This window comes from Trachemys scripta, chromosome 5 (assembly GCF_013100865.1).
Source record: "Trachemys scripta elegans isolate TJP31775 chromosome 5, CAS_Tse_1.0, whole genome shotgun sequence".
NCBI classification, from domain to species: Eukaryota; Metazoa; Chordata; order Testudines; family Emydidae; genus Trachemys; species Trachemys scripta.
This window is the reverse complement of record NC_048302.1, coordinates 70991932-71012624: the sequence shown is the minus strand read 5'-3', so window position 1 is coordinate 71012624 and position 20693 is coordinate 70991932. Positions and strand designations below refer to the sequence as shown.

The window sequence follows — 20693 nt, the reverse complement described above, 5'->3', positions numbered from 1 at the left end:
TGAAAAGAGAAATTCTGAGAGAAGCACTAATAAATTTTCCAATTCCTCTTCATGCTAAGGTACACAGATCCATTACAATGGGATTTTCAGAGCACCGTAGCTTCAGGGAGGGAAGCAGGATCATCCTTTAACCATGGACATCCAAAATGAGGTAGATTATCCATAAATATCTTATCCATCTTCTCATGCACTAAGGCATGAAGAAGACTTTTGCCAAAAGAATGTAAATGGCATTGGTTAAGACTGGATAACCAATACGCAGAATTTGGTGAATTTATGTATTGATAGCCATGTGCTGTCTAGCAGATTTCAATACTGGAGAGATGACTACTCTGCCCTGAGATTGTCAGTTCTCATAAGACAATGACTTTGATGCTTAACTGAAGGAGGACTATTTCTTGAATTTGCATAGAGAATGAATGTGATGATTGTAGAAAGGACTACCTGCCAGAATTAAAAGTATAATATTGGCTTTCATTAGAGAAAGCTCAATTTCAAAATACCCCTCCCTCCAACTAATCTGATTGGAGATAGGAACCATCAGGAGGCCTACATTAATGGATAGAAAGTAAAAGGAATCTTTCTGCAGGGGTTCAACTTGAGTACTGCTGCAAAATAAGTTTCCAAGGTCATGCTCTATGACCGTGTGGAATAGGAATAAAGTTGATGCCCTAAGGTAGCATCTGATGTTGGGATTTGTGCTAAATTTCCTTTTTCTTGTAAAGGCTGAGAATGTTATATCAGAGTTTTGACCTTTTGTTCGGACCCTCAGATCACCATTGTAAAACCCTCCTGGAAGAACTCAAGGCTGTGTTTCATTGCTTTATCATAGTAGTTAAACTGGACTTTTCACCCGCCAGTAGAATAAGAGGGAGACTCAGATTGTCAGATGACCAATCATATTAGTTAGGGGTTTTTTGTTGGCCTGATGTTACTTGAGAGTTTTCATGCCTAGAGGAGGGGCTGAACAGATGAATGCTTGGACTTGACTGCCTGTGAAGATCCTGTACAGGGAGTAGGCCACTCTTTCAAGTAAAAGTCTCCCCCAGTTAGAAACACTGAGTCCCTGACTACCAGGAAAAATAGTTGCGTTTCTCTTTGGTACAGATACCAGGTGTGCAAACCAAGCAACTTTCCAGCCTTATAAAATGGAGGCTGGTGAGAGAGTAGAGTAAAATGAAAGAAATGGTGAGTCAAGAAGCGGCTTACAGGCTACTAATTCTTTCACATCTGGACCTGCTGTCCCTCTGATCGCTCCACAGCCATCAGCTGAGAGGAAGAAATGGAGGTGATGGTGACACATGGCAACCTATAACTCAAGTTGGGAACAACAGCCTGGCCCTTAGGGCACGTTGAACCACAGCAGCAGCTGGAGATGCCAGCCAGATACTTTCCCCATCTTCTGGGGGCAGTAGGAAACCCCTATCCCTCCATTACATTTTCCCAGGGTGCATGAGGAGAGACAAGCTATAGCTAGCTATCCAAGACAACAGTAGACTTCCTAAATGTAAGTTGCACAATATTCAATACTCTCTTGCCTGAAAGAGGCTCAATTCTTTTTTTTTTTTTGTACTTTAAATATATTTTACTATTTGATTCTCAAACTTTGATTTTGGCAGTTGGTCCTCCTCTCCTTAGAAGGAAGAACTGCCTTTGTGGGATTGCATGTTTGCATGCCTAAAAGAATCGGCACATCTATAGCCTGTCTTTTCTACACTGATCAACCATGCTGCACTCTGAGGTGAGCAGGAGAACCCAGCACTGATTTTATTACTCATTTAATTTCTCCCTTTGGGAGTTTGTCCCCATAATCCTGCTTCAGAGGGAGGATGAAGTTGGCCGCAGGGGAGAGGGAGCTGAACCAAAAGGCCCCTTACTGCATTCTCAAATGTTGGCAGCATCTGGGTGGTATTCAGTGTCTCCATCCCCAATCCAAGGGGACTCAGGGTGGGGAAGGGAAAGGAAAGTGTGTGTGTGGATGGGGGCCAACCAAGCTCTGCAGTCAGAGGTGTGGATGTTGGTGGGGGCTATTGGGACTCAAGTGCATTGCCATTCTGGCTTCACTCCCCGCATGGAGACGGGAGCTGCTTGCCCTGATGCCAGCTTTTTTCCAGTCTGCTTGAATCCTTTCCCCCCCAGAGAAGAGAGAGTCCCAGGTGACCCCACCCAGCCTGGGCTGTGAAGGGAACTACACTCTTGCTCCCTAGCAAGACACTTAATGGCAGGGGGAGAGCAGGGAGATACAGACTCTTCCTTCTGCCTCTGGCTTTTCTTGGTGTAGTGCTCGCCCTGAAGCTTGCAGGGGGAGCAGCTGCTGCAGACACCTCAGAAGGGGAAGTGAAGCTGATGGGTCAATCTCTGCACAAATCAAAAGCAGCCCTGGGACATATCTGGGAATTAAACAAATTATTCAGCTGATCTTATAAACACTTGAAATAACATTTGGAAATTCCCTCAGAAAAGCTCTGTGGTAAGGAAGTCGGGCTGAGCTGCTGGCCTCTGTGGAGGCAGAAAAAACTGCAGGGAACCGTCCACAAGCTGCAAGCAGGCAGAAGTACCCATTGTACTGAATCTGTGGACCTCAGCACAAAAAAAAGATGGGGGGGAAAATGCTGTAGTGTCTATGCAGTTCATTCACAATACGTTCCTTTTCTTTCTTAACAGGCATGCAGCAGCAGTAAATTCAAACAACAGAACATATAAAAGTAGGAGTCAGGTTAGCAGATGGCTGATTGTGTCCCAGCTCCTGGATTGGAAAACACTCATCAGAAAATACACGGGTGGTGCTACAGTAACCAATCACTCAATCAATGATTCAAATGCCACAGCTGGAGACATACAATCCAGAGCTTGGCTTCAAGCCCTGTGGTTGGTACAGCTGCACATATGGGGATGGCAAGTGAATGAGATAGACAAGTACCATATTTCACATAGCAAACAGGAAAAAAAAAAAAAAGATAATAGTGGCAAATGATTTAGCAGTGATCAAGATATTGAACTCCGAGGACCTTTTCTTAACACAGATTTAATAAGGAAAATATGAAAATTGAACACAATCCAGCCTTGTCAAGCTGCTACAAAGAGTATCTGTAGAGTAATTGGAAGAAACTGTTAAGAACTCCCAAGTCCCACCAAAATATACGCCAAACCCCCCCACATACCAGAGTAAGAAATTTAAATCTCTAGGGCTGTTTTCTTCACTATAACACGCAAGAAGCAAAGTGGTTAGGAGGATTATGCTGATGTCAGCTTTCAGTTCTAAACAGCTCTATGGCAGATAAATAGTTTTGTGGATGTAGGGAGGTAATCAGAGTTATAGGTGCATACATCAAGGGAAAGAATATATTTCTTAGTTTTGTTTTTTTGTTAGAAAGAGCTCTCTTTAGAGGGCTTGCGGAGTGATGGGAAGAGGAAATGTTGTAATGCTCTGCGCAAACTTTAAAAAGGACATAAAAAAGCTTATTCACAATATTAAAAAATCTTGATGAGAGATTAAAAATAAAAGAGAATAATTAGAGAAGTGGCTGACCCAAGACATCCTAATTCAAGTGATTAGGCATGAGAATGGACTACTTCAGAGGGGCAAGCAATCGAAATTAATATTCAAGAAAAGATTAAGTAAAATAAGAACACAGGAAAGTGTTTGGTATGATGCAACAGGCGGTCTGCTAACACAAGATATCTTATTTGGCTTCATCTATTCTGTAGTTTTGAAGAGGTGGTTAAAACTGATGTAAACAATTTATGCAATCCTTCAACAACAACAAAACAAGAACAAAAAATAAGAAGTCTGCTTACTCTTCTTGACGCAAGTCATTAATGCTCCGATCTAGCGAGATCATATCACTTGCCACCATATTAAACCCAAACTCTTTAATGCTGGCTTGAATGGATTCTTTGTAGTCTGGTCCTAATACATATGGCTTGCCTTCCTCTCCAGGGCCACCAGCAACTCCATGAGGCTCAGGTTCTTTGGGCTCAAAATTACCAAGGATTGCAGGTCGTAAAACAGGATCATGGTATGTAAATGTCTGAGGCTTAAATGTGAGATATTGCCTCTGCATGATGTTCTGCTGATTGTTATCACCAACATGATGTTCTAGTTCATTTTTGGCCTTATTTTTTCTTCGAATAGATTCTAAGTCCACTTCCATGCCTTCAACATGAGGCCAGGGTACAACAGGTTTGAATTTCTCATTTCCGGGAGCTAGTCCATGGTTTCCTTTGTCTGGCACGGGATTCTTAGCTTCTTTGTCCTCCTAAAACACACACACAGCAGGAAACCATTACAAACTATGATAAATATAGAACTCAGTTTTTTAATCCTAAACCTTATATGCTGATACTCAGTACTAAAGTAGTAATTAAACAGTAATAGCAAGCAAGTATTGTTTACAGATTGGACTCTAGGTTCTACTGTCAACCGCCACATGCTTGGAGAGAGAGTCACTGGGGACTTCTAACAGGACTAGTACTCCTAATTCTCTTAGGAACTTCCACAAATCCCACTTACTCTCTCTGGCTGAATTTCTCCCATTTATAAAATGGTTTGGTAAAGAACACGGAGTTATTTAATAATGCCTTAAAATTCTATAGCATCTTTTAAAAGGGTCTCAATGTTTACACTAGATATGAAGAACAGGATTTTCAAGAGCGTTCAGCATTGACCTAACTCAATGAATTCAATGTTAGTACAATTAGGGTAATGTTGAGTGCATCTGAAAATCCCACAAAGGCCATCAATTTAGGACCTATTGTTAAGATTTCTTCAAATTCTGAAGAAAACAGGAATAACAGTAAAGTTTAATTTTTCCTAGAACACTGATGAAAGCATTTAAACCAAGGTGACATCTGGCAAACAAAGTAGAAATTTTGATCAAGAGTCTGTTGCACCAGGGTATTTTAACGCTTGTAGAAATTATGAATGAACCAAGTTGCTAAAAAAAAAAAGCTATTACACTACTACATTCACACTTTCATCTATAACTGTTACTTTTTAGGAAATCTTGCAAGGCCAAGACAACAGGGAAGTAGCTCAGCATGTGTTGGGGCACATTTTGCCAGGAGGTAATAAGCTGCCAAGGAAGAAGAAAAAGCAAAACACAAATAACAAAACACACACACACACACACACTGGAGGGGACTGGTGAAAAGAGTAAGAGCTACCATAAATATCTGCTTCAATTATCTTTCATTTTCTGATATAGTTGTAAAACTAATCTGAAAAGTTTTCAAAATAAATCACTTTAAAAATGTATAGTGTGTACCTCCTAAAAATGAAACCTACATCTATCTCCGAGTTGTGAAGAATATTTATTAAGGTTATAACAACCAACAAAAAATGCACTTTTATGTAGAAATCCATGATTAAATTGAGTCTTCCTGACTAGTGATTTAAATCAAATACACCCTGATTACAACTAGTTTGAATTTTCCTAAATCCATACAGTGTAGTTTTGTTAAATTGTAAAATTAATTTAGTGATACACATATTGCTAAAATGAACCTCCAGGTGTCAGTGGAGTATGGGTGACTGAATGGGATACAAGTATGGTACAGTACCAATGGAAAAAACACGAGACAGAGTGTGTACGAGTGGACAATTTGGGGTTATTTAAAAAGGAATTGTTTTACAGAGATATTCACAAGCAAGTACACAGATTTTAGGTGGAATGCATCAGGTATCTGATGTACAATTCTACATAAGAAAATGCAAAGGTACATTGTGTGAAATTATACCACAACAATATAGTGCAATATTGTTACATTGTAAACTAAAAGGTCAACTAGTAGTTTGTATAGCATTTGTACAGTTGGCTATACAAATATTTTGGCCATAATACAATAAAATACCGAAGTATGTGCTTAACATATATGCTTAAGTCCCATTGACTTTGAGACTTAAGCACATGCTTACATGTTTTCATGAATCAGGGCCTTAATGCAGAGTTCTATTTGGTTAGTAGATAGGTGTTACTTATTGTACATTCTGAATAAGTAAGAAAAAGCTACCTTTCTAGACATAGTACAGAGTAGATTCAGGTCAAAGTGGTAGTGGTGTGTTTATTGTGTTTTAGAATGAGTTCACAGGCTGAAGCACAGCAATCTTCAAATCAGTTCTGGTTTATCATCAGAGCTCTTCCATATCTTGTATTTCATTTAGTCGTATTGTAATAATTGGTGGGTTCTTTTGTGAGAAAGTGTTGTAATGCATTTCCTTGATGCATTTTCTAATATTCTAAATATTTTTTGTACCTTTGGGGAGTACTATCTAGAATATAAATAGGCATGATTTAAATCCAAGTTTATGTTTAAAGTTTTCTCTAAGGATTTATGTATGCATGACAAAAATATATACAATGTAAGTAGACTCAGAAGAGGTATGGAGCGAGTGCGATTTAAGAGAGACTGGTTGTAAAGTAGCAAGCACTCTACTGGAATTATTTATGGTTGTTCATATAAAAAGAGGGAATGTTATCTAATGTGCATGACACAGTCCAACCCAAATCAAGCAGTTATAGACCAGCCTTGATGCAACAGTTATGTAAGATTCCAAAACAGCAAAACACGTGTTAACTGAGTGACTACTTTTGGCTGTCACCTCAATAATACCACCTTAGTTAGGAATCTTCAGAGTTCAATTAATCTGATCAACGAATCTGGCTTGCCTCAACCAAAGAGAAATGTACTGTCAAAGTCACTTGAACCTTTTTTAAAATGTTCATACCAAATTTGGAAGGCACAGCTGTGAGAAAGCATCTCTCTATTTTTGAGTTATGAGTCTCTCTTCTCTTCCACTTCAAAGGAGAGAAAATTGGAGGGAAAAGCCTGAGAAGAAAGGGAGGAGAGGCTACATTGTTAGCTCTCCTTCTGCAGCACCCTCTCTCCCTATTCCACAGAATTGAAAAGAGGGCAGGTAAAAATCAGAACAGTCTCTGTGAATGGTAAAAACAATTGTTAGTGCTGCATTAGAACTCCATATCCGACAGCCACTCAGATGAAGAGTAGCACAGAGTTGTGGTCAAAGAAAAGCACAGACAAAATGTGAAGTCACAGAACTCAGCTCTTCAAATGCATGCCCCAAGAGGTGTAGGGTTGGGGGCGTGGATTCCCTGCTAATCCTCTGGCTCCACATGAATGCAAGCCCCTCACGTCTCTGTTGTTTTCCTGATCCCCTTAAAGGGAATATGAATCAAGATTTCAGCTAGTTGAAATTGAGAAGTTTTTTGTTTGTTTTTTTTTACTTAGTTTTTCTCCTTCACACTTTTTCCCCACAAAAGGGGACTGTTTGGCTCAAAATTAGCAAAAATGACAGCCCAATGTCCTAACTGTAAATGAGACCTGAGATGCAACACAGAGCTGCTGGTGTTCAACAGTAAACTGTGTGATCTACAAGTGGCTTTACTCACTACTAGAAGACTCTTTTACAAGCACTTTTATAAATCATCCATGGTAAAAAAAAAAAAACATGGCATGACTTTCATAAGGCTGAAAATTTAGCCAATTGGCTAAATGTGGCTTTATGTGATGGCTGCAAATAAAGATATCAAAAATAGAAATCCTAACTAAGAAACATTGTATGTAAGTCAGTCTGAGAATACAGACTACCTAGAGACTTCTGAAATAATGTCCGAAGTACTAATTTAATCTTAAACAAAACCAGAAGCCTTTTATTTAAAAGAGAGGAAAGGTTTATGATATTTAAAAGAAACCAAGGTTAATTGAAAGAAAAATGTATAGCTAGATAACAGTTTTGAATGTGTAAAAATGAAAGAGGAAAGCAAATTGAGAGGAAGAAATTAAAAGTTTGTCAGTTAGTACACTCAAACTCTAAGTTGTAGTGAGGTGGTGTGGTTCCCTGCCACCCCGGAGAGAGATGAGCCCCAATAGACACCAGAGTGGGCGGAGCCAGGGAGCTCTGAGCCCGCCCCCCCCAGAGGGTCAGGCATTGCCCCGGAAGTATAAAGGCCTGACCTCAGGGCTCACTGGGGAAGCAGTTGCCAGGGAGGCCAGACGCATCTGACCTAGCTCGCGATTGAGAAAGCCCAGCGGCCTGCAGAAAACCCAAGGACTGGCCTGACCTGCCCCGTGCCAGCTACCCAGAGGAGCTGCCGAGCCTGTCCCGCGCCAGTTACCCGGAGGAGCTGCTGAGCCTGCCCCATGCCAGCTGCCCAGAGGAGTTGCCGAGCCTGCGCCTGGCCAGCTATCCTGAGGACCCCATGGTGCTGGATCCCCTCAGGTCACCACCCTGACCCAGGTACCTCAAGAGGGGGAGTCTGGAAGTAGCCTGGGGGCAGCCGACCCTAGTCTGGCTGCAGCACTACCAGAACCCATGTCAGTGTGTTGCGACCAGGATCCTCACAGACTCAGCAGAGGGTCTTCTGCTGCTGCTAGGGCCCTGGGCTGGGATGCAGTGGAGTGGGAAGGCCTGCATCGCGGGTGGCAGTCTCCCCCTCTCCCAGGCCCTTTGGAACCTAGGGCCTGAGCCTACTGTTTATATACTGTTACTGCTCAGCCCCTGCCTGCGCGCCTGACTCACCATTGCCCCACCCTGACCTAGGGCCTGGGCTTGCCATTATATACTGTTGTTGCTCAGCCCCTGCCTGAGCACCTGACGCACCAGTGCCCCCTCCCCCAACCCCTTCCCGACCCAGGGTCTGGGCTCATTGTGTTTATTTGTACCTTCACTAAGGCCATAGAGGACGACTCCCGTGGCTGGACTAATTCCCCACAAGAGCTATTCCCAAAGGTAGTGAGGCGGTGTGGTTCCCTACCGCCCCGGAGAGAGACAAGCCCCGGCTAGCTTCTCTACACAAGTATACAACCTCACAATGTATAAAAACAGATTCACCTTTAACACACTGGAATTTATCTCAAATTGGTTAAGAGAAAATTACTAAGAGGAATATCTAGCAGCTATTCAGTTATTGGGTTTTTTTTGGTGAAAACTTTGGAAGCACCTCTACTTTTTGTAGCTTAGTACCTGTGGAACCTATTTCTGATTTAGAGAGTTGTGAGCAAGAGAGTTTAACAAAAATAGGGTTACCATATTTTAGTTTTAAAAAAGGAGGACACTCCACGGGGCCCCACCCCAACTCTGCCCCAGCCCTGCCCCAACTCTGCCCCCTCCCCCGAATGCTCCGCCCCCTGCTCCTCCCCCTCCCCTGCTTCCCGCGAATCAAATGTTCGCGGGAAACCTGAAACAGGGAGGCAGCAGGTAAGCTGGGGCTGGGTGCGGCACCGCCCAGTCTGGCCCCCCTGGCCGAGCGTCTCTCTCCGGCTGCTGGCCTGCCCAGGCCAAGAGGCTCTGGCTCCAGCGTCTCCCGCCCGGCTCGGGCCCTGGGGTGCCGGCCCCCGGCAGAGCACCCCTGGCCCCGTCTGGGCCCCGTCCCCCCCGGCCCGTCCCCACACTGCCAGCCTGGCCCCCAGCACCAGCACCGCCAGTCCTGGCCCGGCTCTGGCCCCGCACCGCCGGGCCCTCCCTCCCTATTTTCCCGGACATGTCCGGCTTTTTGGGATTTCCTCCCGGACGGGGATTTGAGGCCCAAAAAGCCGGACATGTTGGGGAAAATCTGGACATATGGTAACCCTAAACAAAAAGTACTATCTTTGTCAGCCCCTAATCCCTTAATTCTTGGCTCTGGCTTCGCCAGCCCATAGTGTGAAAGAACAATACACATGCTGCTTGATCTCAGTCTGTATATAGAATAGGACACATATGGAAAGGTTTTACAGTATAACTAAGCATGCGCCAAGCAAACAGTAGCTCTCAAAGACCTATACACAATTCTACTACAAATTACAGTATTTAAAAACAAAAACACACCCCCTCTGCTTGTTTATTACTTTAGTTTATTAGTTTTTGGGGTTCTAAAAATGTATGTCCGTAGAGATCACCTCAGGATATCATCAGCTTGCTGAGTCAAGACACTTCACTACACACTTCAGCATGCATTTAACACATTAAAAGTTTTATTTTCCTACACTTGCCTATGCCACATACAGTCCAGATCTTAGCTCATGCAAAAAACAATAGTAACAGATTAACTTGAAGCTGGGTGGGAGATGTCAGGGTGTAGCATTTTGACAAATCTGGGGAAATGGTCAGAGATTTACTCTGTTTCCAGTACAGATGACTGGATAAAATAAATTAACGTACTTAAATTATATATGCTAGCCTGTGGCTGTACTTACAAGGGACACTTTGTTTTAAACTTAATTTCTTAACCATGTTCCCGTAAGGATCTTATTCTATCAAACATTTTAACAATTTTCTTTTTAATTAACATTTACGTTTCATTATTCATGCAGCATGTTTTCATTTTGCATTTTTGTCTGTTTGCATAGTGAAATTGCACCAGTCTGTTACTATTTAAGTTTTACTTTCTGGCTTTATTCACTAGTACAGAGCTGTAGTATGTAGATTGCAGTGGAACTTTTAACCCTGTAACTATCAAAATAAGGACTCTGCATTGTGTTTGAATATTAAAATATTAACAATTTGCTGCATAAGACTTTTTTAAATGTACATTTTGGGTCCCAGAGAGGAAACTGGTGCTGCTGGGATAAAATGAAATGAAATGATGCTTAAATAACCAAATCGATCACAGGATACAGACACACACAAATGTTGGGCCTAACTACCAGACTGACATTCAAGAAATTAGGAGTTTTTGTATATTTCACTTGGCCATCAGCACACTGCACTCTGTAGAAAGTGCAACACAAGAAAAACAGCTATGACAAGAATATGGACGACTGCTCAAGAGGTAGGCTCAAAACATATGTAACAACTCTGATATCTGGGGATAGATTTCATTGTAGACACCTATTAATTTCAGAGAAACAAAACAAAACATAAGCTCCTCAGCTAAGGTGAAAGGGGGTAACCTGTGACAATCCAAAAATAACTTGTATGACTGCAGATCACTGGATTAAATATCATCATGTGATCCAGTATAAAAGCAGAATTTAAAAGTCTCCTGAATTTTCAGAGAAACTCGGCCCTGACATCCATTAAATGCAAGCTCATAAGAGACAGTGGGATTATACAGGGTGTAAAATCAAAGCAGAATTTGGGCCTAAGACTATTTCAACTAAAGAAGAATGTTAGCACTGCAACCTATCTGGGCTTTTATATAGTTGCCCATCACTACAGTATCTGAGCAAACCCTGTCTGCATCTTTCACTCTCTTCCCATGATGTACATTGATAAAAATCTGCCAACTCTAAAAGCTAGATCTGAAACCTTTCAGAATTTCCACAGAAGACAGAATATACAAGCATTTGTGTTGACTAGATTCTTCTATAGTAGGGGTAGTCAATTATTTTGTCAAGATCCCAGTTTCTTGGTGAAGGTATCAAAGTCCAGACTCCAGAGAAGAAAAAAACAATAATGATAAGTAAATAAAAAGATTTCTTGGTCCATTCAAAAGCATCTGGTGGTCTGGACATGGCCTGCGGTCCGCCTATTGACTAACTCAGTTCTATAGTAAATCTTAGAATTTGTGAAGCCTCATAACTATAGTTTTAAAAAATGTATACATAATTGCAATTTTATTCTAATCTTACCTGATGCTCCACTGTGGTTTTCATTAGGTAGAATTTAAGTTAAAGTTTACATGCCTATCAAAAACACAAAGAATGCCAAGTCACTGTGCTAACTTGGTTACTTTGTGATGTGTGAAGCACAAGAAGTTAAACAATCCTTACAAAGAACTTTCTCGTGCTTACCCAAGTGAGAAACCTTAGCATAAGAACCACTCAGCAACTATTTGTGAAACAAAAATGTTTTCGCATAGAATGCTTCAATTATATCTTTGCTGGAGAAAGTGCTTCAGAAACACCCACACAGATAGTCATCTTAGACATGGCAATTAAAAATCTTAAATATTAATCATATTAATTTCTTCGCAACAATTTATACAGTTGGAGATGAATGAGATTCCTGTTGTAAAAATACAGCATACGATTCAAAAAAACCAAACCCACTAAATTTAAAGGATACATTACTTGTGTACACCCTTGTGGAACCAAGAAAAATAGCTCTACATATAGAGAAATGTGAGTACCTTTTGTTCCTTCTAAAATATTTGTAACATGCCCCACATCCACACACACACAAGTGTTCCAGATGGTTTACAATTGTACAGTTTCAGAAGGCAGAATGGATCCAGCCTCAGTCTTGTTCTACAGATACGTTTGTAACTGCCAAACTGCAAATTGGCCTCCTATTATTATCTCAAAGTAAGGTACTTAATTAGTCTATTACAGGGGTAGGCAACCTATAGCATGTGTGCCAAAGGCGGCACGTGAGCTGATTTTCAGTGGCACTCACACTGCCTGGGTGCTGGCCACCGCTCCGGGGGGGCTCTGCATTTTAATTTTATTTTAAATTAAGCTTCTTAAACATTTTAAAAACCTTATTTACTTTACATACAACAATAGTTTAGTTATATATTATAGAATTATAGAAAGAGATTTTCTAAAAACGTTAAAATGTATTACTGGTACACAAAACCTTAAATTAGAGTGAATAAATGAAGACTTGGTACACCACTTCTGAAAGGTTGCTAACCCCTGGTCTTCTACACTCCACTGGGATCAACTTGGTCAGAAGCTACTTCCACATACAAACAGTACTACATTCACCATAGACAACGGTGAGCCATTTCCAAACTTTTAAAAAACTGATCTGCAACAACTTGTTAACTGAATTCTCCCCTCTCACATTGAACAAAGAAAATCTTATGAATGTCCCTCCAGTTGGGCAGAGACAGACGTTCAAGCTCCAATCATATTATAGGGTGAGGCAGACATCCAAAAAGAGTGGGTGGACTCTATAAATATACTGGTGTATAACTGGATGTCCAAGCTGGTAGCTGAAGTTCTCCATAGTACAATGCATTGGTGAGGACAAACTTATAAGCTTAAGGGAACTTTCAAAAATAAATCAAACAAACAAAAACAACCCCCTCCCCTGCAGAAGATCCAGGTCTGGGTAGGAAGCCTACCATTTCCACAGTGTGCTAGACAAAATACTCAAGTATTTTCCCTCTGCCCGCGGGACCGTCCTACCTGGCCCCTGAGCTCCCGCCCGGGGAGCCTAGTCCCCAGTTAGGGGCAGGGGGTCACAGGAAGGGGTGGTCAGGGGAAAAGGAGCAGAGGGCAGTTGGATGGGGTCAGGGCAGTCAGGGGACAGGGAGCAGAGGGGTTGGATAGGGGGCGGGGGGTCCCAGGAATGGGGGGGGGTTCAGGGGATAAGGAGCAGGGGGGTTTGGATGGGTTGGAGGTTCTGAGGGGGGCAGGAAGTGGGAGGGGGCGGATACGGGGCAGGGGCCAGGCTGTTTGGGGAGGCACAGCCTTCCCTACCTGGCCCTCCATACAGTTGCGCAACCCTGATGTGGCCTTTGGGCCAAAAAGTTTGCCCACCCCTGTACTCGAGAGTCTGTCTAGCTGATCATCTAAAAGTACACCACAAACAGCTGAAAGGACCAGGGGTGCAGGACCCTAACCCAAAGATGCCAGGATTATAGTTCCGTTTGCAAGGACGTAGGAGTAGGGCGACCAGACAGCAAAAGTGAAAAATCGGGATTGGGGGGGGGGAGGGTAATAGGAGCCTATATAAGAAAAAGACCCAAAAATCAATACTGTCCCTATAAAATTGGGACATCTGGTCACCCTATGTAGGAGCCAAAGACAGCTGGAGACTGAGCAATGGAGATGGCAGACCTTTGAGGCACGTAAGCAGCTTTTTATCGAAAAATTTCCAGCTGGGGCTGATTTGGTAGATTCAGGCAAGTGAGATTTCTGGGTTCCTAGAGCTGCTGTCATTATAGTTAGTTACTGGGAAAATATTTATCTTCATTTAAGAATCGAAGTGTTGACCTCTCTCCCTGCTCTGCCAGTACCTGCCCTTTGCCACTCTGCATGCACCCTATCTCTGTAGTACGAAAAGCAGTAGTGGTTCAACAATCCATCCACTTCAGTTCCCCCATGATTCCCTTTGACACACATGCTCACTTTGGCTTCAGAGGCCCTATTCCGAGTCAAGGCTAAAGTGCTCAGTGTTCACAGCAGTTGTCTATGTCATCCCATGTAATAAGAAGCATAATAGCCTACTAGCAAAGGAAAATAAATTCAAGAGGTCACAAAAAATAAAAATATTCTACAAAAGATTATTGGTACTATGCATACAATCTACATCACATTTTAATCTGTTGCACATCCACCAGCCTGCAGTATACAAAAAGCAGGCTTATGCAATAGACTTGAAGAAGAGCTCTGTGTAAGCTCAAAAGCTCATCTCTCTCACCAAAAGAAGTTGGTCCAATAAGAGATATTACCTCACCCACCTTGTCTAATATGCTGGGACCAATAAGGCTAAAACACTGTACAGTACAGTCTAATTTTCTATTTAAGACAAAGAAAAACAGGTAGAATCATTCCGGCTTTCTATGCAACACATTTCAAACAACAGTATGCAAGCTGAGTTATATATCTGCAAACACATCTGTCACACAATAAGCACAAATTTGGAAAGTAACTGGAGTGGAAATACGATAGGCAGCATAGTAGAATGACTTATTCTAGCGGAGATTTTACATCACTACATTGAGCTACAATGCCTGAAAAATACTCACATAGGTTTGGATGCTGGCTATTAAATGGGGAAGGGGTTTGTGGTTTTTTAATTGAAATTCGATCTATTTCTCTCAACTCTCACGGTAACTAACAATGTCTGTCTAATGCATGACCTGGTTCTGGATAACTACACAGGAAAATAAATTTGTAGCATTGCTACCCACCTTGCCTTTAACTCGCTCAAATACTTTGCTTCATTCCCTGATGGGATTCTATTTTCTCCAGTGTAGGGTGGTTTGTAATCAGTTTTGTCACTATATTGGCAATAGCTACCATATAGATTTTTCCTCCTCTCCCACCCATGTCCTGTGTGCATCTCTTCTTCCCCCAGCTTATCATGTAAATAACAGTCACACTACTTCTTGGTTTTCAGGTATACGTAAGTCCTATTTATAACAATGTGCCAAGTAACCTTGCTCAGTGCACACCTAATCAATGCTCAAACAAAAAGGATCCCAAAGTTGCCAGTGCTGGTAGAGCTAAATCATTATTGGAAACAATAGCAAACTTCTATTCCATTTTTAAAAGTTGATCAGGGCGGAAGGCATTCTCCCTAAAACAGAGCTGGCAAACTACGGCCCGAGTGCTGCATCCGCCCCTCAAGACATTTTAATCCAGCCCTTGAGCTCCCGCTAGGGAGCAGAGTCCAGGGCTTGCCCCGCTCTGTGTGGCTCCCAGAATTAGCAGTATGTCCCCCCTCCAGCTCCTACGCGTAGGGGCAGTCAGGGGCCCCACCCCAAAGCGCTGCCCACGCAGTTCCCATTGGCCAGGAACCGCAGCCAATAGGAGCTACGGGGCAGCGCCTGTGGACAGGGCAGTGCACAGAGCCGCCTGGCCGCGCCTCCACGTAGGAGCCAGAGGGGGGGGGGGGGAAGACATGCCGCTGCTTCTGGGAGCTGCTTGAGGTAAGCACTGCCCAGACCCTGCACCCCTGACCCTCTCCTGTGCCCCAACCCCCTTCCCCAGCCCTAATCCCCCTCCCACCTGCCAAACCCCTCAGTCCCAGCTCAGAGCACCCTCCTGCACTCCCAACCCCTCATCCACAGTCCTACCTCAGAGCCTGCACCCCAGCCGGAGCCCTCCTCCCTCCCCACATCCCAACCCCCCGCCCCAGTCTAGAGCCCCCCCCCATACCCTGAACTCCTCATTTCTGGCCCCACCACAGAGCCTGCACCCCCAGCCAGAGCCCTCACTCCCTCCCACACCCCAACCCTCAATTTCGTGAGCATTCATGGCCCACCATACAATTTCCATACCCAGATGTGGCCCTCGGAGCAAAAAGTTTGCCCACTCCTACCTTAGATCCACTGAGAAACAAGTAGCTTCTTTTGAAAGTGGTCATACCCCATGATTCCCTATTTTACTATAAAGCAAGTGATTTTTCCTACACAAAGTTGGAGAAGACAGAAGTTGTTTACTGGGCTATGAAAAGATCCATAGACTTAACAAGACAGGTACTTATCTTCACCTTTCCCCCACCCGTTCACCTGTACTTTGTTTTTTTTTTTTTAACTGAAAAATTTGGGCAGAATGTTTGTCTTTCTGCATGATTGTACAAAAACAAATTGTGGACAATACTATTAATTACTAAAACATGCAAAAATAGAAAGAGGCATGTTGGAATAGATTTGAGAGAATAAAATATTATGGAGGACTGCATCACTCCATAATTTAGGACTTTAGGTTATGTTTTGCACTCAAAGCAGGGATTCAACTTCTTTTTATATATGAAGAATATAGTGAATCCTCCCCAAATCTTAAGCATGTACTCTGAATACTGAATACATTTTTTGAGGACTTACAAGCTTTAATTTTAAAGATAAATGTTGGTTAAGTAGAACTAAAATAACAAAATATACTTAGGTTGAGCCAAAACCATGAAGCTATGTTATTTCAGGTCTTGGGTTACTTTACTCAACCCCATGTGCTAGAGTTTGGAAGATGCCACCCTTTGTAGTCCACATGGTCAAACATGACGCTGGAGCTGCCTTCCACACTCGGAGGGAGAAACAAGCCATTATGGAGAGAGTACTTAACCATCCAGTCCAATTACCAGTAAAGCAAGAGACTTAAATGTCCTATCATCATGCCTCCTCACTTGTCTCCCCCCCGACTCCCAAGACAGCATCTAGATTAATTTGCATCCTAAGCCCCGGCCTACGCTATAGAGTTGGGTTCATGGAAGACCGTTTACGTCAACCTAACTATGTAAATGTCTACACTAAAATTTCACTCCTGTCAACGTAAATCACCTGATACACCAACTTAATAACGCCACCTCCACAAGAGGCATAGAGTCAATGTCGATGTAGTTAGGTCGACGCAGCGTCAGTGTAGACACTGCATTCCTTACATTGACAGTTGCTGCCTTTCAGAAGCTGTCCCACTATGCCCCACACAGAGTTCAATCGGTGCAAGCACTCCTGGTGCGAACGCACACCACCGATACAAGGAGCAAAGTGCAGATACGAACAAATGATGTAATTACTGTGGCAGCTGTATGTAGATGTAAGTTAGGGTTACCATATGTCCGGATTTTCCCGGACATGTCCGGCTTTTTGGGCCTCAAATCCCTGTCCGGGAGGAAATCCCAAAAAGCCGGACATGTCCGGGAAAATAGGGAGGGAGGGACCGGTGGTGCTTGGCCGGGGGCCGGAGCCGCTGGGGCCGGCAGTGCTCAGCCGGAGCCGCCGGTGCGGGGCCAGAGCCCGGGCCCGGCGGTGCTCAACCGGGGGCAGCAGTGTGCTCAGCCGGGGCCTGGAGCCGGCGGTGCGGGGCCCGGGGTGCTTGGCCGGGGCCGGAGCCAGCGGTGCGGGGCCCAGAGCCAGCGGTGTTTGGCCCGGGGGCGGCGGTGTGCTCGGCCAGGGCCGGAGCCGGCTGTGTTCGGCTGGGGCCAGGCCGGGCGTGCTCGGCCGGGGGCGGCGGTGCGCTCAGTCGGGGACCGGGGCCAGCGGTGTTCTGCCGGGGGTCAGGCTGGGGCCGGCGGTGCGGAGCCGGGGCGCTCGGCCGGGGCCGGAGCCGGCGGTGCGGGGCCCGGGGCTGGCTGTGTTCGGCTGGGGGCCAGGCTGGGGCCGGCCAGGAGGGCTTGGCCGGGGGCCGGGCGGTGCTCGGCTGGGGGCTGGGCCAGGGCCGGGGCCTGATGGTGCGGGGCCCAAGCCAAGCTGGGCAGGAGACGCTGGGGCCAGAGCCGCGTCTCCTCGCGCCTCCCACGCCCCAGCTTGCCTGCTGCTTCAGGCTTCCCATGAATCAAATGTTCGCGGGAAGCAGGGGAGGGGGAGGGGCAGAAGGGTCCAGGGGAGGGGGCGGAGTTGGGGCAGGGCCAGGGCCTGTGCCCGTGGAGTGTCCTCTTTTTGGACACTTAACCTAACTTACATAGGGTTACCATATTTTGACTTAATTTTGTAGTGTAGACATGCCATCAGTTTCTTTGTAAGTAGCTGTGTTATGTTTCAACTGCACACAACCCTTCATTGGAAGCCATCCCTAACAATTCATTGATAACCATAAGTTTAAAGAGACTCATGCCTAATATCAGCTAACTACCACCTGTTCAAAATGTTAATCCTTGAAAATACCATACTGGTGATAAAATACTGCCAATAGAGTTCTGAATGAAGTTGCTATGCCTAAATCAGGAACAACTAATTTTGAATGTCACAGTCAACTCAGAAATCTCTTTTCTACATTTTTGTGCCATGAGACAAGTTGAATGGCATGTTTAAATCAGATTAGTACAACGTAAGAGCCAGGGCTGAGTGTAATTTAAGAGGAAGGCAACATCAATCTATCCAGGTATCGCTATGATTTTCCTCCTACCCCCTTCACAACAGCATTTGACTGAATGTTACAATCCCATAATAGCATGGTTTTAAATGCCTTCACTCAGGAAAAATAATGAAATTTGCCATGGGGGTGGGGGGAAGAGAAGAATGTAAGACCATCACAGTTGTACCACTTTAACTAAATTATACTAATATAGTTAAGCAGTATAAACACTCACCCATCATCTGGGGTGGATGCTGTTATATTGATATCAAAGTGCTAATACCAGCATAGCTTATTCCTGTATGGGAAGGAGCATAAGTTATACTGATATAAAGCACCTTATTACTGATATAACTGCAGTCCTGTTACCAGGGATTGTACTGGTATAACTTTCAGTAGATAGGTTTCAGAGTAGCAGCCGTGTTAGGCCTTGTCTACACTACGAGAGTAGTTCGATTTTACTTAAATCGAATATTTGGAATCGATATTGCAAAGTCGAACGTGTGTGTCCACACTAAGGACAGTAATTCGACTTTGTGAGTCCACACTAACGGGGAAAGCGTCGACATTGGAAGCGGTGCACTGTGGGCAGCTATCCCACAGTTCCCGCAGTCCCCGCTGCCCATTGGAATTCTGGGTCGAGCCACCAATGCCTTCTGGGTAAAAAAATGTGTCGAGGGTGCTTTTGGGTAACTGTCGTCATCCATCCATCACTCACTCCCGCCCTCCCTCCCTCCCTGAAAGCGCCGGCGGGAAATCATTTCGCGCACTTTTCAAGTCATTGACAGCGCGGACGCCACAGCACTGTGAGCATGGAGCCCGCTGCAACCATCGCTGCAGTTGTGGCCGCTCTCAACGCCTCGCAGCTTATCATACAGGTTGCCCTGAGGCAGATGCAGAAAAGTCAGGCGAGGAGGCTACGTCAACGCGGTGATGGCCTGAAGTGTGAGAGTAGCACAGACCTCTCAGAAAGCAGGGGACCCAGCGCCGAGGACATCACGGTGGCAATGGGTCATGTTGATGCCGTGGAACGGCGATTCTGGGCACGGGAAACAAGCACTGAGTGGTGGGACCGCATAGTGCTGCAGGTCTGGGATGAATCACAGTGGCTGCGAAACTTCCGCATGCGGAAGGGAACTTTCCTTGAACTTTGTGAGTTGCTGTCCCCTGCCCTGAAGCGCAATGACACCCGGATGCGACCAGCCCTGACTGTCCATAAGCGAGTGGCCATAGCCCTCTGGAAGCTTGCAACGCCTGACAGCTACCGGTCAGTCGCGAGCCAGTTTGGGGTGGGCAAATCTACCGTGGGGGTTGTTGTGATGCAAGTAGCCAAGGCAATCGTTGATGTACTGCTGCCAAAGGTAGTGACCCTGGGAAACGTGGAGGCGATCATAGATGGCTTCGCAGCGATGGGATTCCCAAACTGCGGTGGGGCCATAGATGGAACTCACATCCCTATCCTGGCACCGGACCACCAGGCCAGCCAGTACATTAACAGAAAGGGCTACTTTTCCATGGTGCTGCAAGCACTGGTGGACCACAGGGGACGTTTTACCAACATCTACGTGGGATGGCCGGGCAAGGTTCATGACGCTCGTGTTTTCAGGAACTCTGGTCTGTTTAGACGGCTGCAGCAAGGTATTTACTTCCCGGACCACAAAATAACTGTTGGGGATGTGCAGATGCCTATAGTCATCCTCGGGGACCCAGCCTACCCGCTAATGCCCTGGCTCATGAAGCCCTATACAGGTGCCCTGGACACTGAAAAAGAACTCTTCAACTACCGGCTGAGCAAGTGCAGAATGGTGGTGGAGTGTGCTTTTGGACGTCTCAAGGGGAGATGGAGAAGCTTGATGACTCGCTGTGATCTCAGCGAAACCAATATCCCCATTGTTATAGCAGCTTGCTGTGTGCTCCACAATCTCTGTGAGAGCAAGGGGGAGACCTTTATGGCGGGGTGGGAGGTAGAGGAAATTAGCCTGGCTGCTGATTACTCACAGCCAGACAGCCGGGCGATTAGAAGAGACCAGCGGGAAGCGCTGTGCATCCGGGAGGCTTTGAAAGCAAAGTTCCTGAGTGAGCAGGGTAACCTGTGACTTTCTAATTTTGTGTACAGAGAAGCCTTCACCCCACTTCCAACACACGTTTCAAAATAAAAATAGTTCTACTTTGTTAAAGCACACCGTTTTCTGTAATACTGTTTTCGCGGGAATTTTTTAAAACTGGGACGCAGACTGTGGTGCGGAGCGGGTGTAGTGTAGTCGCGCGAATGCAGCTTCTAAACT

The 20693-nt window shown here is 44.8% G+C and overlaps 1 protein-coding gene across 2 annotated transcripts in view; it reads right to left on the bottom strand.

Moving 5' to 3' along the window:
• GALNT7 (polypeptide N-acetylgalactosaminyltransferase 7) overlaps window positions 1-20693 on the bottom strand; it is a 121359-nt gene that overhangs the window by 63186 nt on the left and 37480 nt on the right. For both annotated transcript variants that reach the window (XM_034772182.1, XM_034772181.1), the window contains exon 2: window positions 3799-4259. In XM_034772182.1, coding sequence (XP_034628073.1) covers window positions 3799-4259 — 461 coding nt within the window. The remainder of the gene's footprint in view (window positions 1-3798; window positions 4260-20693) is intronic.